The 13,712-nt window shown below is 44.0% G+C and overlaps 1 protein-coding gene across 1 annotated transcript in view; it reads left to right on the forward strand.

The window, feature by feature from the left end:
* The window catches only part of MAP3K15 (mitogen-activated protein kinase kinase kinase 15), a 119,284-nt gene that overhangs the window by 38,559 nt on the left and 67,013 nt on the right, over positions 1–13,712 (forward strand). Inside the window, exons 4-6 of the mRNA XM_062183153.1 lie at positions 6,315–6,508; positions 10,922–11,090; positions 13,162–13,268. Of these exons, the coding sequence (XP_062039137.1) occupies positions 6,315–6,508; positions 10,922–11,090; positions 13,162–13,268 (470 nt within the window). The remainder of the gene's footprint in view (positions 1–6,314; positions 6,509–10,921; positions 11,091–13,161; positions 13,269–13,712) is intronic.

The raw sequence follows: 13,712 nt of genomic DNA on the forward strand, positions 1-13,712 counted from the left end.
GAAAGTATTCTTACCTTTCCAAGTCCCCTGATTCCTGCTGTGTGCTCAGGGCTGCTCATTAAACTTACTCAGCTGGTACGAGAGTCTGTGCGTGTTCTCTCTCTCTCCTCATTTCCCTCCCACAGTAGCTGAACATTGGCTCTGAAGATCGGCTCTTCTGGCTGTAGGGAAGCCTTCACTCCTTTGCTGCTACAGCTCTGCCTTCTTGACCAAGTGCTCGTGACAGCATGTCTCATATGCTTGTCACAACCCCATTTTTTACTTCATTGTTCAGGGTTTGAGCAGGACTGGGGCAAAGATTGCTCTTAGGGAACTGTTATTATTTGGGAAGATCAGATTTGCTAAATCTTGTAAACAAGGTTTGAACAGACCTTTTTTGGGAACCAATTCTCAGACATAAAGCAATGCTGCACAAATACATTTGTGTGCTTCCGATTTACGTTTTAGAGAACCTCAGGATTATTTACTTGTGAGGTTTGAAACATTTTTGTTAGAAGTGATTTTTGAAGAAATTGAGAAGAGTGTATGCATGTTAGTGTGTGGATAACTATAAATATATATAAAGTTATATTAACCTTTTTGTGCCTGTTGATTCCAGTGACCATGTCATTTCTTTATTGCAACACAGCTTTGTTCCTTCCTGTATTGTGTCTTTTTTAAAGATTTATTTATTTGACAGGCAGACTTACAGAGAGAGGTAGAGAGAGAGGTGTCTTCCATCCTCTGGTTCGCTCCCCAGATGGCCGCAACAGCTGGAGCTGGCTGATCTGAAGCCAGGAGCTTCTTCCGGGTCTCCCATGTGGGTGCAGGGGCCCAAGGACTTGGGCCATCTTCTACTGCTTTCCCAGGCCATAGCAGAGAGCTAGATCGGAAGAGGAGCAGCCAGGACTAGAACTGGTGCACATATGGGATGCCAACACTTCAGGCCAGGGCGTTAACCCACTGCGCCACAGCGCTGGCCCCTGTATCGTGTCTTAGCAATTGTTTTGAGAAGGAAAGAGAGAAAGAGAATGAGAATGAATGAATATGAGCAAGAGCACAAGCATTCCCGCATCCACTGGTTCACTCCCCAAATGCCCACATCAGCGTGGCCAAAGCCAGCAACTGGGAACTGAGTCCAAGTGTCCCAATCGCTTGAGCCATTGCAGCTGCACACAAAAGTGTGCATATCTAACCCAGGTCCTCTGATACAATATGTGGGCATCTTAACCATTAGGCCAAAAGCCCACACTCACTTCGATCGTTCTTAAATTGTCAGATATATTAATTGTCTAATATATTGTCTAATAATTAATTGTCTAATATATTACGCCTCTGTTACAAGCCCCAAATATGGTTATATGCATCATTTTCTACATTGCTTTTTTTAAGTCAGGAGAAGAAATTTGTGATTATTTATAATTGCCTACATAGCCAACTTTATTATTGTTTTCATCATGTACATTAGAGTTCTTGTCTGGTGTTACTTTCAACCTGAAGAAATCTCCTTTAGTATTTTTGTTAATATGAATCTGCAAGCACCACTTTACCTCATTTTTTGTTTATCTGAAAATGTCCATTTCACCATTTTTGTAAGATAGCTTGGGTGGATATTAGATTCTTGGTTGATTTTTCTTTGAGCACTTTGATTATACCATTCCGCACAGCTTTCATCGTTTCTGATGAAGAGTCTGCTGTTACCCTGACTGTAGTTCTCTTAGACAGGACAAGACGTTTTCTTTTGCCACTTCCAAGATTTTCTTTTCTGTCTTTCAATATTTTGAGTAAGATGTGTCTGGCTGTAGAGCTGTTTGCCTCTTGCTTATGTGAAGTTCATTAGTTCCTTGATTATGTAGATTTAATGTTTGTCATTAATTTGGGAAGTTTTCAGCAAGTATTTTTTGGAGAATTTTTCTACTCCTTTATCTTTTCTCCTGGGATCCCTGTTAAATGTTGTATATGTTGACATACTTGATAGTGTCCAATGTTTCTTTATGACCCTACTAATGTTTCTTTTTTTTTCTAGAGAGTACATAATCTCTTTTAATCTATCTTCAAGTCTGCTGATTCTTTCTTCTGACACTCCAATCTCCTATTCAGCACCTTCAGTGGATTTTTCCTTTTGGTTATTGCACTTTTCAGCACCAGCCCTCCCATTTGATTTCTTTTTTGGAAAAAAAAATTCTCTTCAGTGATGTTGTCTGTTGTCTTATTTAAGTATGCTTTCCATCTATCCTCTTAATATATTTCAATAGCTGCCAGCGTCTGTATCAGTAATTCCCTTCAAAGGCAATTACTGTTACCTGCTGGTTTTTTTTTTAACATGGATTTCTCTGTCCTGTTTTTTTGTTGTTGTTAAAATTGGGCATTTTAAATAATATATTGTGCAACTCTGGATATTAATCTCCTTCTGCCTCTGGGGCATATTGTTTTTGTCATTCACTGATTTATTCCATGACTTGGCTGGAATAGTTCAGTGGAGTCTATTTCTCTGCAGTGCTACCTCTGATTCCACTCTTCAGACGGTATTACATTGGACACATGCATAGCTATTTTGATCCCTCTATCTTCATCCAAATTTCACTGGCTACAGCTAGGCCCTCATTGACTATCTCTTACCTGAACTCCACATTAAGCTTCTGACTGATCTTCCTGTTTTGGCATTCCACTTATACGTTAGTTTCACTTGTTACCTGATTGCTATATTTTTTTATGATGCCTTGAGGCATAAATTGTTCCACAATTTGGTATAACTAAAGCTGGGCACTTTGCACGAATAATTTTTAGGTCTAGTCACTGAGGCTGGCTCTGACCCCAGAAAGGCTGCTCTTCAGTGTCTTTGTTAAGCTTCAGGCTGGCCTACCTTTCATTTATTGCTATCATGGAGCTGTGAGCCTTCCCTTAGTTGCCTGCCACCAGAATCTCCCTGTTTGTTTTTAATGACATCCACAGGCTTGAACTTGGCTCTGCTGTGTTCCACGTGTCATCAGTCCCCTTCCAGAGAACTGTGGAGTGTTCTGTTCTTATAGCCTGCCACTCCCCTGAGCCAAGCTCTGCTCCACTGCTGTGGAGCTGGTGCTGGAGACAGCAGCCCACTTCTCTTGACGTGACATCCAGCTCCGTGAGTCAGGTGCTGGAGACAGGAGACGGCCTCTGCTCTTCTCAGCTTACCTCTCTGCGTGGGGAACCTTCACCCTATGAGTGAGTAGGGGTGAGGACAGTCAGGACCCCATATTCTTGGCTTAGTGTCTGCCCTGTAAAGTGAAGAAAGGAACCTTGCTTCTGTTGACCACATTTGCCTGGAGTATATTTTTAAAGATTTATTTATTTATCTACTTGAAAGGCAGAGTTAGAGCCAGAGGCAGAGAGGGAGAGAGAGGTCTTCCATCTGCTGGTTCATTCCCCAGATGGCCACAATGGCTGGAGCTCTGCCAGTCCGAAGCCAGGAGCCTGGAGGTTCTTCCATGTCTCTCACGTGGGTACAGGGGCCCAAGGACTTGGGCCATCTTCCACTGCTTTCCCAGGCCATAGCAGAGAGCTGGATTGGAAGAGGAGCAGCTGGGACTTGAACCTGCACCCATATGGGATGCTGGCACTGCAGGCAGCGGCTTTTACCCACCATGCCACAGCACTGACCAACCTGGAGTATTTTCTACAACGCTGGGTTGGGGTGGATGAGAATGCTGCTGGCTTTGGCTTAGGGAGAAACTGTCACCCAGACTTAGGGCAAGAGAGAGCCTGTCTTCTTGGCCACAGTCACCCAGGAGAGAACTTCTGTCACTCTAGGCTGGTGGAGAGTGAGGAGCATGACATGAGATCGCACTGTTCTTACCAAGACTAAGTAGATTTTATCCATTTGTTGTATGCCCTTAGGGTAATTTATAGAAACTTCGAATGGATTTTTAAAAATAACTTCCACTCGTTACGGTTGTTTTACCAGGGGCAGGATCTTAGGAGCTCCTTACACCTCTAGTCCCACTATAACTCTCAGAAACTAATAAACTACCCTTCTTCAAGGATGTTTTATCTTCTAAACCTCACTGAACGATATAGCTGTTTTCTCCTCAGGCTGACATTGGAAGACTTTTGCCATAGAGGATAACCAATTGCAGATTAAATAAAAAGCAGTTTAATGCCTGAATGTATAAATGGCATTTAATTTGCTTTAGTAGCATGGCTTTCTTCGCATAAACCAGAGACAAATTGTCTTTAACTTACCAAGCCTTAATTTTCTATGTAATTGGTTGAAAAAAAATTTTTTAGTAGAAAGGCAAAAAGATAGTGGCAGAGATCTTCCATCCGTTGTTTGTCCCCCCAAATGGCTGCAACAGCCAGGGCCAGGAACTCCTTCTGGGTCCCCCACATGGGCGGCAGGAACTCAACCACAGGGGCTACCACCTAGTGCCTCCCAGGATACGTGTTATAGGAAGCTGGCGTTAAGGCCAGAGTCAGGACTCAAACCCAGGCACCCTGATACGGAAGGTAGATGTCTTAAGCAACGTCCTAACTGCTCCATCACATGCCAACCCGTCCATCCTCTTTGTAGAGTTTGATTACAGGGTAGAGAGAGTCTTTGGGAGTATAGATAATTCCTAGTGATTTTGAAGAAACAGATCAGAGTCATCTTCCCTACTTCCCAACTACCTCAATTTTTGCCCTTCTCTTTGTAACCCTGATATTTGTGTTCTAAGGGGTTTAATGCCAATAGCTGGTGGCCACGAGTATACTCTCTAGCTTTTACAGCAGGCTAAGTCTTTGCAGAAAACCTCAGTTTTAGGGATGATAAAGTATCAGGAAGCTTAGTCTAAGACAAGACTTGTTCTTGTGTAGGCTGTGAGCTAAGAATGCTTTTTACATTATTAAATGATTGGAAAATATCAAAAGAAGATGACTTAACACCATGAAAATAGGAAATTCAAATTTGTGTCTATAAGTAAAGTTTTATTGGTCTACAGTTGTGCTCATGTGTTTACATGTTGTCTATGGCTGCTTCCCTGCTACAACAGCAGCGTGGAGTAGCTGCAACAGAGACCACGTGACCTGCAAAGCTGAGATTATTGACCATCTGGCCCTTTATGGACCAGGTTTGCTGATCTGGTGTAAAATATGTTTTACAAGATGGCCTTATCAAAATATTGCAGGCTCCAAGACTTGTCCTGACAGGGCTGTAGATGCCCAACAAGATGTAAAACAGTTTGAGGACAGTTATTTATATTTTAAGATAGAAATTAGAATGCCACCTGTCTTTGTAAAGGAAAAATCTTAGTCAACAGGAAAATTTCTCTAAAAATGGATTATATGTTCATATGTGTATTTGAAACTAGTTCTACCATGTAAATTTTCCCAGGCCACCTTTCTGATCTGAGATTGTGGTATTCTGACAGCTTTCTCCCTAGTTAATTCATTTCTTGTTGGTTTAGAAGAAACCTTATCCCCTTGTTTGACATCTCACTGTTGGAGAAAATGTGCTTTTCAAGGCTGTATCTGTGTTGTGTCAGAATACCTAGATAACTGCATTTTTTCATTAAATGGAAGAAGTCAGATGAATTTTTTTGGCATTGTATAAGTCCTTTAAAACTTAATGCAGAAATAGGAATTTAGAAGTATGAATTTTTAAGCCAGTTGCTTTTTGTGACAGTTTAGACAAAAGATTTTCTGTGATACAAGAATGTCCATGTAAGAATGTATTTAAAAAAGAATTTTAATACTCCAAATGTGCTGAAAATTAAGCATTGATATAATGTTCTCAAAAGGAAATGTTTGTTTTACAAGGGTCGTAATTCAAGCTATAATTATTCCATAGAAGAAAAAACACTCTTACATAAGTATTATTTGATGATACAAAAAATTTCAACCAATTATTTTGAGACTTGTTGTATTTATTAATGTTTCTTGCAACAGAATTTTTATCAAACAAAGTTTATAGTAGTTTACCTATAGTTAAATTATCAAATGATATGCCCTCTTCGATTTCGCTGAAAGAAAAAGGATGGGCCACATTGTAATTCTTGGTCATCGGGGAATCCTTCTGGTTCGAGGGGTATGTAGTACATTAATACGATTTCTGAGACTTAAAACTCCTAATTTTTCTGCCAATGAAATTTGGAGACACAAACAGATCAGTTCAGCATTCGAAACCAGTTTTTGTCATATATCTGGGAGGTGTCGTCTTAAAATTGAGTGGTTTCTTGTTTGGGGCCTAAAAGATCTGTCGTTGTATTTCAGAAGTTGTTCATGTTCAGCCATTTTTCTCCTTGCCTGTGCCACCTGCCCAGAGCCACGGCTGGGCTTCCGCATCAATTACCTTCTGAAATGGTCTTGTTTCTTTTTTCTAGGCATCTAGTGGAAATTACTACTTCATCCCGTACATCGTTACACCATGCGCTGAGTACTATTGCTGTGAGAGTGACGCCCAGCGGCGAGCTTCAGAGTTCATGGCTCCGAACTGGGACGCCATCCTGGGCCCACTGTGCGTGCCCCTGGTGGACAAGTTCATTGGCCTCCTCCAGGACATCCATGTGACCTCATGGTAATTCTCATCAGCCACCAACAACCCTAAGAGCCTTGCCAAAATGTCCCTTCAGTTTCAAGGAGCTGGTATCCTTTGACATGACCAGAGTGCTCAGAGAGTGGGGCGCTGCAGCCAGTCATTTGAAAATCATCTTGCGATCCATTATTGCCCCTGACTGCCCTAGTAAGAAGGGCCGCTGAGGTGGAGCCAACAGAGTAGAACTGGAGTTAGGAGTTCAGGACCGGGGCTGGCTGTCCTTTACCCACTGCGTGAACTTGACGTGTGACTCTCTGGCTGGTTTCTCATCTAGAAAATAAGGCGGTCTTGGCCGGCACCGTGGCTCAATAGGCTAATCCTCCGCCTTGCGGCGCCGGCACACTGGGTTCTAGTCCCGGTCGGGGCACCGATCCTGTCCCGGTTGCCCCTCTTCCAGGCCAGCTCTCTGCTGTGGCCAGGGAGTGCAGTGGAGGATGGCCCAGGTCCTTGGGCCCTGCACCCCATGGGAGACCAGGAGAAGCACCTGGCTCCTGGCTTCGGATCAGCACTATGCGCTGGCCGCAGCGGCCATTGGAGGGTGAACCAACGGCAAAAAGGAAGACCTTTCTCTCTGTCTCTCTCTCTCACTATCCACTCTGCCTGTCAAAAAAGAAAGAAAAAAGAAAAGAAGGCGGTCAAGCCAGTGATGTATTTCTAGTGCTCTCTTTCACCTCTGAGATTCTGTATTTCAGGACCATTTGTGAACATGGCTTTGCACTCCCCCAGTTGTGTGGGTTTGTAAAATGCCGCAGTGAGGTCATTCTGACTTTAAGTTCTTATGCTTTAAGAGCCTGTATGTGCTGAGTCAAGCCACTGCCCTCCTGACTTTAGGATGTCCTGTGACATGCTCCCTTGAGATGGACGTCAGAGATTCTGGGCAGTTCTCACCCAGAGGTTTGCAGTTGAATCCTGGCTTAGGTGATTCCTAGCTCTCTGGCCTTGACCAAGTAGGCTCATCTCTCAGCCTTTATTCTCAAGAGACCGTACCTTCAGGTGGCCTTATTCTGACAGTTAAAAGTAAAAAGCTATTCTTAACCAAAGGATCCTGTTTCTTTGCTTTCAGCCAATTGAAAGGATTTATTCCTGTCAGTTGTGTCACAAGGAGAACAACGTGGCCTTGCAAAACAAATGCAACTCCAAAGCACTGGTAAAACTGACTTGTAATGCAATGTAAGGGACCTCGCATCACACTGTGGCTCAGCTCACAGTGCCCTGAACTGTGGGGGGTTACCAGTGCAGCATTGGTTATGAGGCGCACACTTGCTAGTAATCTGTTCTCCTTGTTTATCCCATCACCTACACTCTGGGTGCAGACTTTCTTCTCCAGACTTCAGTGGGCAAAGGCAGCAGCACACTTGACCACATGGCAACATAGAAAGCAAATGGGGGGCCGGCGCCGCGGCTCACTAGGCTAATCCTCCGCCTTGCGTCACCGGCACACCGGGTTCTAGTCCCGGTCGGGGCACCGATCCTGTCCCGGTTGCCCCTCTTCCAGGCCAGCTCTCTGCTGTGACCAGGGAGTGCAGTGGAGGATGGCCCAAGTCCTTGGGCCCTGCACCCCATGGGAGACCAGGATAAACACCTGGCTCCTGCCATCGGATCAGCACAGTGCGCTGGCTGCAGCACGCCGGCCGCGGCGGCCATTGGAGGGTGAACCAACGGCAAAGGAAGACCTTTCTCTCTGTCTCTCTCTCTCTCACTGTCCACTCTGCCTGTCGAAAAAAAAAAAAAAAAGAAAGAAAGAAAGCAAATGGGGGATATTTGTGGCGCATTCCTGGAAAGCCTCTTAACTATTGACTTAGTGTAAAACAAATGTTCTAGTGAAATTTAGGCAGAAAGCTCTCCCAGTGCCTAATTCCAGGTGTGGCAAGGAGGTCAGGTATCTCGATTCTGCCAGATGAGTCAGGTCTTTGCAAGAAATGGATTCTGGTTTCTTTCTCACTCAGCGCCTGTATGTATGTATCAGTTGGAAAGCATCTTTTTTGTTTTGGTTTAATTTCAGAGAGCTTGAAAGATATATTGGGTGATTCTACCCCATGAACTTGGCAGGTGGCTGGCATTGGTTAGTGACAGGGTAAATGGTGCTTTTGGTTTAAGTAACCTGTAACAGGGAAGGCTGGTAAGCTTCTTAGCTCAAGTGCAAACTCGGATAGGTTTATAAAGTCTGTTTTGAGTGCTGTGCTGAAACCATTTCCAAGTTCATTGATTAACAACATCTACCCTGGTTATCAGAGGCTATTTATTACATATCGGATGTCCCCAAGCCATACTCAAGTCAATGTTTTATTTATTGTAAAACCACTGTTCTTAGTAGGTTTCTTAGTTTATTAAAGCTGTTTTTCAGAATTACCCTTTTTTAAAAAAAAAAAAAAAAGATTTATTTTATTTGAAAGACAGTTACAGAGTGAGGTAAAGCCAGAAAGAGAGAGAGGTCTTCCATCCACTGTTTCACTCCCCAAATGACCACAATGGCCAGACAGAGCTGAGGTGATCTGAAGCCAGGAATCAGGAGTTTGTTCCAGATTCTCCCATGTGGGTATAGGGGCCCAAGGACCTGGGCCATCTTCTGCTGCTATCCTAGGCTATAAAAGAATCCTGGAATGCAAGTGGAGCAGCCAGGACTCGAACTGGTACCCACATCGGATGCCGGCGCTTCAGGCCAGGGCATTAACCCGCTGTGCCACAGTGCAAGAACCCAGAATTACTCTTGAAAATGAGACTAAAGTATAACTTTTGAACTTGCCAGGATAAACTAATAACACTGTAATAGCTCTGATGCCTTTATACTCTACCAAAGAGGCAGTGGCTGTCACCTAATAACTAATTCAATTAAGACAGAATGTTTTAAAGAATTTATTTATTTGAAAGGAAGAGTTAAAGAGAAGCAGAGGCAGTGAACCAACCATCTGTTGGTTCACTCCCCAAATGGCCGCAACAGGTCCAGCTAGGCCAATCAGATGCCAGGAGCTTCTTCTGGGTCTCCCACGTGGGTTCAGGGGCCCAAGGACTTGGGCCATCTTATTCTGCTTTCCCAGGCCATAGCAGAGAGCTCAGTCAGAAGTGGAACAGCCAGGACGCGAACTGGCGCCCATATGGGATGCCGGCACTGCAGGCCATGGCTTTACCCACCACACCACAGCGCCAGCCCCCAGAGACAGAATGTACTAATTCGTGCATCATTGATGATGATGATAGCAGTTGACAACTAAGGAAACCAAAAAAAATTAAATATGCAGCTATTTTTATATCAGAACATTTTCTTTGGGACATCATTTCATTCTTTAAATGTTAATTGAGTTCGTATTATGAGTGTTGGACCATGAAGGTCATATTCATGAATGTCATATTATGAATGTTGTCTACTGGATGTACATTAATTTGGCATCGTATTATTATTAAAATTAAGTGCCATTTGTTACTCTATCCCATGTGGTTTTTTTTCATTCTCTGGAGACTATTACTTAATTTTGCTTACACTCTTTTTAAATGAATAGCCTAATTTTATTCCTACAGTTAAAGACTTGAGCTCTAATGAGTTGACAGTATTACTACTTGGCAATATGCCATTTCTATTAAAAATGTATTTGGACACGATTGTAAGTTGGCTTTTATGCTCCAACTTAGATCATTTTTCAAGATTTTAAACCAATTACCAGATAGTAGCACTGGCTCTTTGAGAGGCTATGGTGACATTCCAGTGTGCATTTCAACTGCTTGAAGTGTTTTTGTACATCCTTGTTATCATCTGGATGCCCACATGAAGGAAGTTTTATGTTAGGAAAATATCCTGGCAGTTGAATAGGACAGAGAGAGCACAGGGGTGAAAAGTGAGGTTGTTGTAAGCTTTCCAGGCGTGGCCTCTCTGTCCCTTCCTGGATGGCCCCGAGGCACTGCTTTCCAGCTCTCCCCTCAACGGTGGAAAGCTTCGTGACTACTCACTGGGGACACCTGATAGAGAAATTCATTTTAAAGATGTTCTCATCTATGTTTCATGGCTTCTAGAGTTCTGTTTGTCTTTGTGATAATCTGCTCTTAGTGGAAAAAATGAATATGCAATGACTGTACCTTTTTGCCCTCTATATGTTTGGAAATCCTGGAGTAAGTAGGATTAGGTTGGGTGGCAAGTCCTGTGAATTACCTGAATATAAGTGTGGTCAACTTTGAGAATATTTTCAAGGTAGTAATGAACTGATTTTCATTTGTTTTCCAGTTAGTTTCTGCGAACTGTGGATAACGAGTTGAAGGTGTTTAGTGGTGCAAGAAGGCTTAGGTCTGGGTCTTGCCTACGTCATGTGCGTGCCTACGTCGTGTCAGTGAGGGCCATGCTTGAGCATGTGAAGAAGAGTCCTAGATGTATGGAGATGTGACTGGAAGTTTTTGTGTTTCCCTCTCTAGTACATATTATAAAGAGGCCTTGTTAAATGACATCCGGAAAGCCAGAGAGAAGTATCAGGGTGAGGAGCTGGCGAAGGAGCTGACTCGGATCAAGCTCCGCATGGATAACGCCGAGGTGCTGACCTCCGACATCATCATGAATCTCCTCCTGTCCTACCGTGACATCCAGGTATGAAGCACGCCTCACCGCGGCTCGCATGGCCCGAGCTCTTCCTTGGCACAAGGAACTCCTCATAGGAAGCACTCTTACACTAGGTCTGTGGTGAGGTGGCTGTGTTGTAGACAGATTGGCTAGCTTGTAGGTCATCTGCCTTATCTATTGCAATGGAAATCTTGGAGAAGATTTTTTCCTATCAGGGCTCACATGAGCCCTCTAAGAGATCTGATCTGCAGGACTCCTTGGAATAAGGATCTGAAAATTTGGTTTATATGTGTTTTATGCCAGGCTTGTTCTAAGCCCTTTGCTGATCCTGACTCACTCCTCTCGACAGTTCTAGGGGATATGTATATTTTGATTATCTCCTTTTTTAATAATGAGGAAACTGAGGCACACGCTAGTTCAGTAACTTGCCCAAGTTCAGTCGTTAGTGACCAGGAGTATCAGAGGCACACCGACGACCCAAGCAATGCAGATGTTTATGACACAGATATCAGAAGCTACCGGAGAGTTCTTGGACAAGAGTTCTTGTGGGATGTGGTCCTCCCTCCAGTTTAATGCTGTTGCACCATTGCTAAGAATGCCTTTCCTCCCTTCCCTTGGGAGGAACACAGGATGATGTACCTTACTTGTAAAATTCTACAAAGTCATGTTGAAGGTTGTTGGCTATAGGTCTTTAAATCTGAAGGATGGAGGCATCCATTTGTGACCTGGACCAAGAGCAGAGTTGGCCACTCAGGAACTCAGGCCGCTAGTGACAAACGTATGTATCTAACTGACTTTAGTGGCAGATGTTGTTAAAGATGACAATGGTTAAGTCATGTCTCTGGATCAAGAGGACAGAAATGGCCTTTCTTGAAGTCTTTCTTCCCTTGAGCTGTTGGCTTCCCTCTGTCTTTGCCTTCTTGCATTCCTTCTTTTCATAACCTTCCATCGGTGGGACTCTTAGGTTCAAAGGTGAGCCAGGAGATTTCTGGAATATGCTGCTTCCCCTTGGCTGGGGCAGAGCCACAAGACAGGCACGGGCTTTGAGCAGGAAGCCCTCCTCTGATGGTGGCTGCCTGGCAGCAAGTTGGCCAGTACCAATTATTCTAAGCTTGCTGTAAGGATCATGGGCAGTGCTGTTAAGAGGCGACCCAGCTAAGACAAGCACAGTAGCAGTTATGCTCGGGGTAATTATGCAAGTTTAGAGTGGTGGTTCTCGATCCAGGGACATTTGACAGTGTCCCAGTTGGCAAACTGGTTGTCCAAACTGAGTGAGGGGGAAGGGTACTAACTGGCTTCCGGTGGATCAAGGCCAGGGATGCTGCTCACCATCCTGTACTGCACAGGACGACCCCACAACAAAGAACTATTCGGCTCACAAATGTGTTGTGGTGCTGCAGGTTCATCCGCTGCTTGGGACACATGTACCCCATCTCAGTGCCCGATTGAAGTCCCAGCTTCCTGCCCAGCTTTCTGCTAATGTGCCTGCAGGCAGGACACGGTCACTCAAGGACTTGAGTCCCTGCTGCCTGTGTAGGAGACCAGATGTAATTCCTGCCTTCTGGTTTCACTCGGGATCTGCCCTGAATATTGGGGGCATTTAGTGGGGGCCTCTGGGGGCATCTGCCTTTCAACTAAATAAATTTTTTAAAAATGTCAGAGTCAGGGTTGAGAAATCCTAGTTGAGGTTAATTGGATTGATTCTGGCAAAATAAGGGCTGGGATGTTTCCTTGGGCATAGACCTCCAGCGTATTTTCACTGAGCTCTGCCTGTGATGTTAATTCTCCTGCCCTCAAAGTGTGGACCCCTTTTCCTGGGTGCTGGGCTCCTTTACCTTGTTTTGTTGCCTTTGGATTTAACTGTTCTCCCATGATCCTCTTGTGCCCTTTGATTCCTTCTCTGTCTTTTCTCTCCTCCGTCTTGTTTTCTGGTCTTTGTTCTGTTCTTTTGAAGGCCACACGTCACTTCACTAAGTGCCCTGTATGAAGACAGGCCTCTGTCTTTACATGCTGAGGCTGGCGTGCTCATAACTGTTCTGAAAACTTTGCGAAGAGCTGTGTTTCCTCTCCTCCTCACCTTGGAACCTCTTGCCAACAGGACTATGATGCAATGGTGAAGCTGGTGGAAACACTGGAGATGCTGCCTACATGTGATCTAGCTGATCAGCACAATATTCAATTCCACTATGCATTTGCACTGAACAGGTAAGAGTGATCATGGATGTGTAGGGTTTTGAAACATGCCGCCTGTTGAATTCTGGATCCTTCTGTTAAGCAGTCAAGTGTGCATCAGCTCTTGTGCTCAATGGTGAAGAAGAGCAAAACATGGTTTTTATCCTCACTTGTCTATGGGATGTGTATTCTAGCTGTGAGATCAGATGCTTAATAAATCCAAATTTGTCCAAAGTGCTATGAAAGTATAGTAAAGAGAGGGAATAATTTTTTTTTTCAGAGGGTTTTGCAGAAGCTTCTCTGGGATCTTGTCTGTTACGTTGTAAAAATTAGTAAAAAATTACCTCATGTGCAAGAGAGAGTGGAGAATGGTGAAAAAAGCATTGCATTTGGCCACACCAGGGTCTGAGTATAGAGTTGTGCACATGTAAGGTGCATTCAGGGAACGTCCAGTTCCGCTAGAACACAAAACGTGAT

Source organism: Lepus europaeus, chromosome X (genome assembly GCF_033115175.1).
Source record: "Lepus europaeus isolate LE1 chromosome X, mLepTim1.pri, whole genome shotgun sequence".
Classification (NCBI taxonomy): domain Eukaryota; kingdom Metazoa; phylum Chordata; class Mammalia; order Lagomorpha; family Leporidae; genus Lepus; species Lepus europaeus.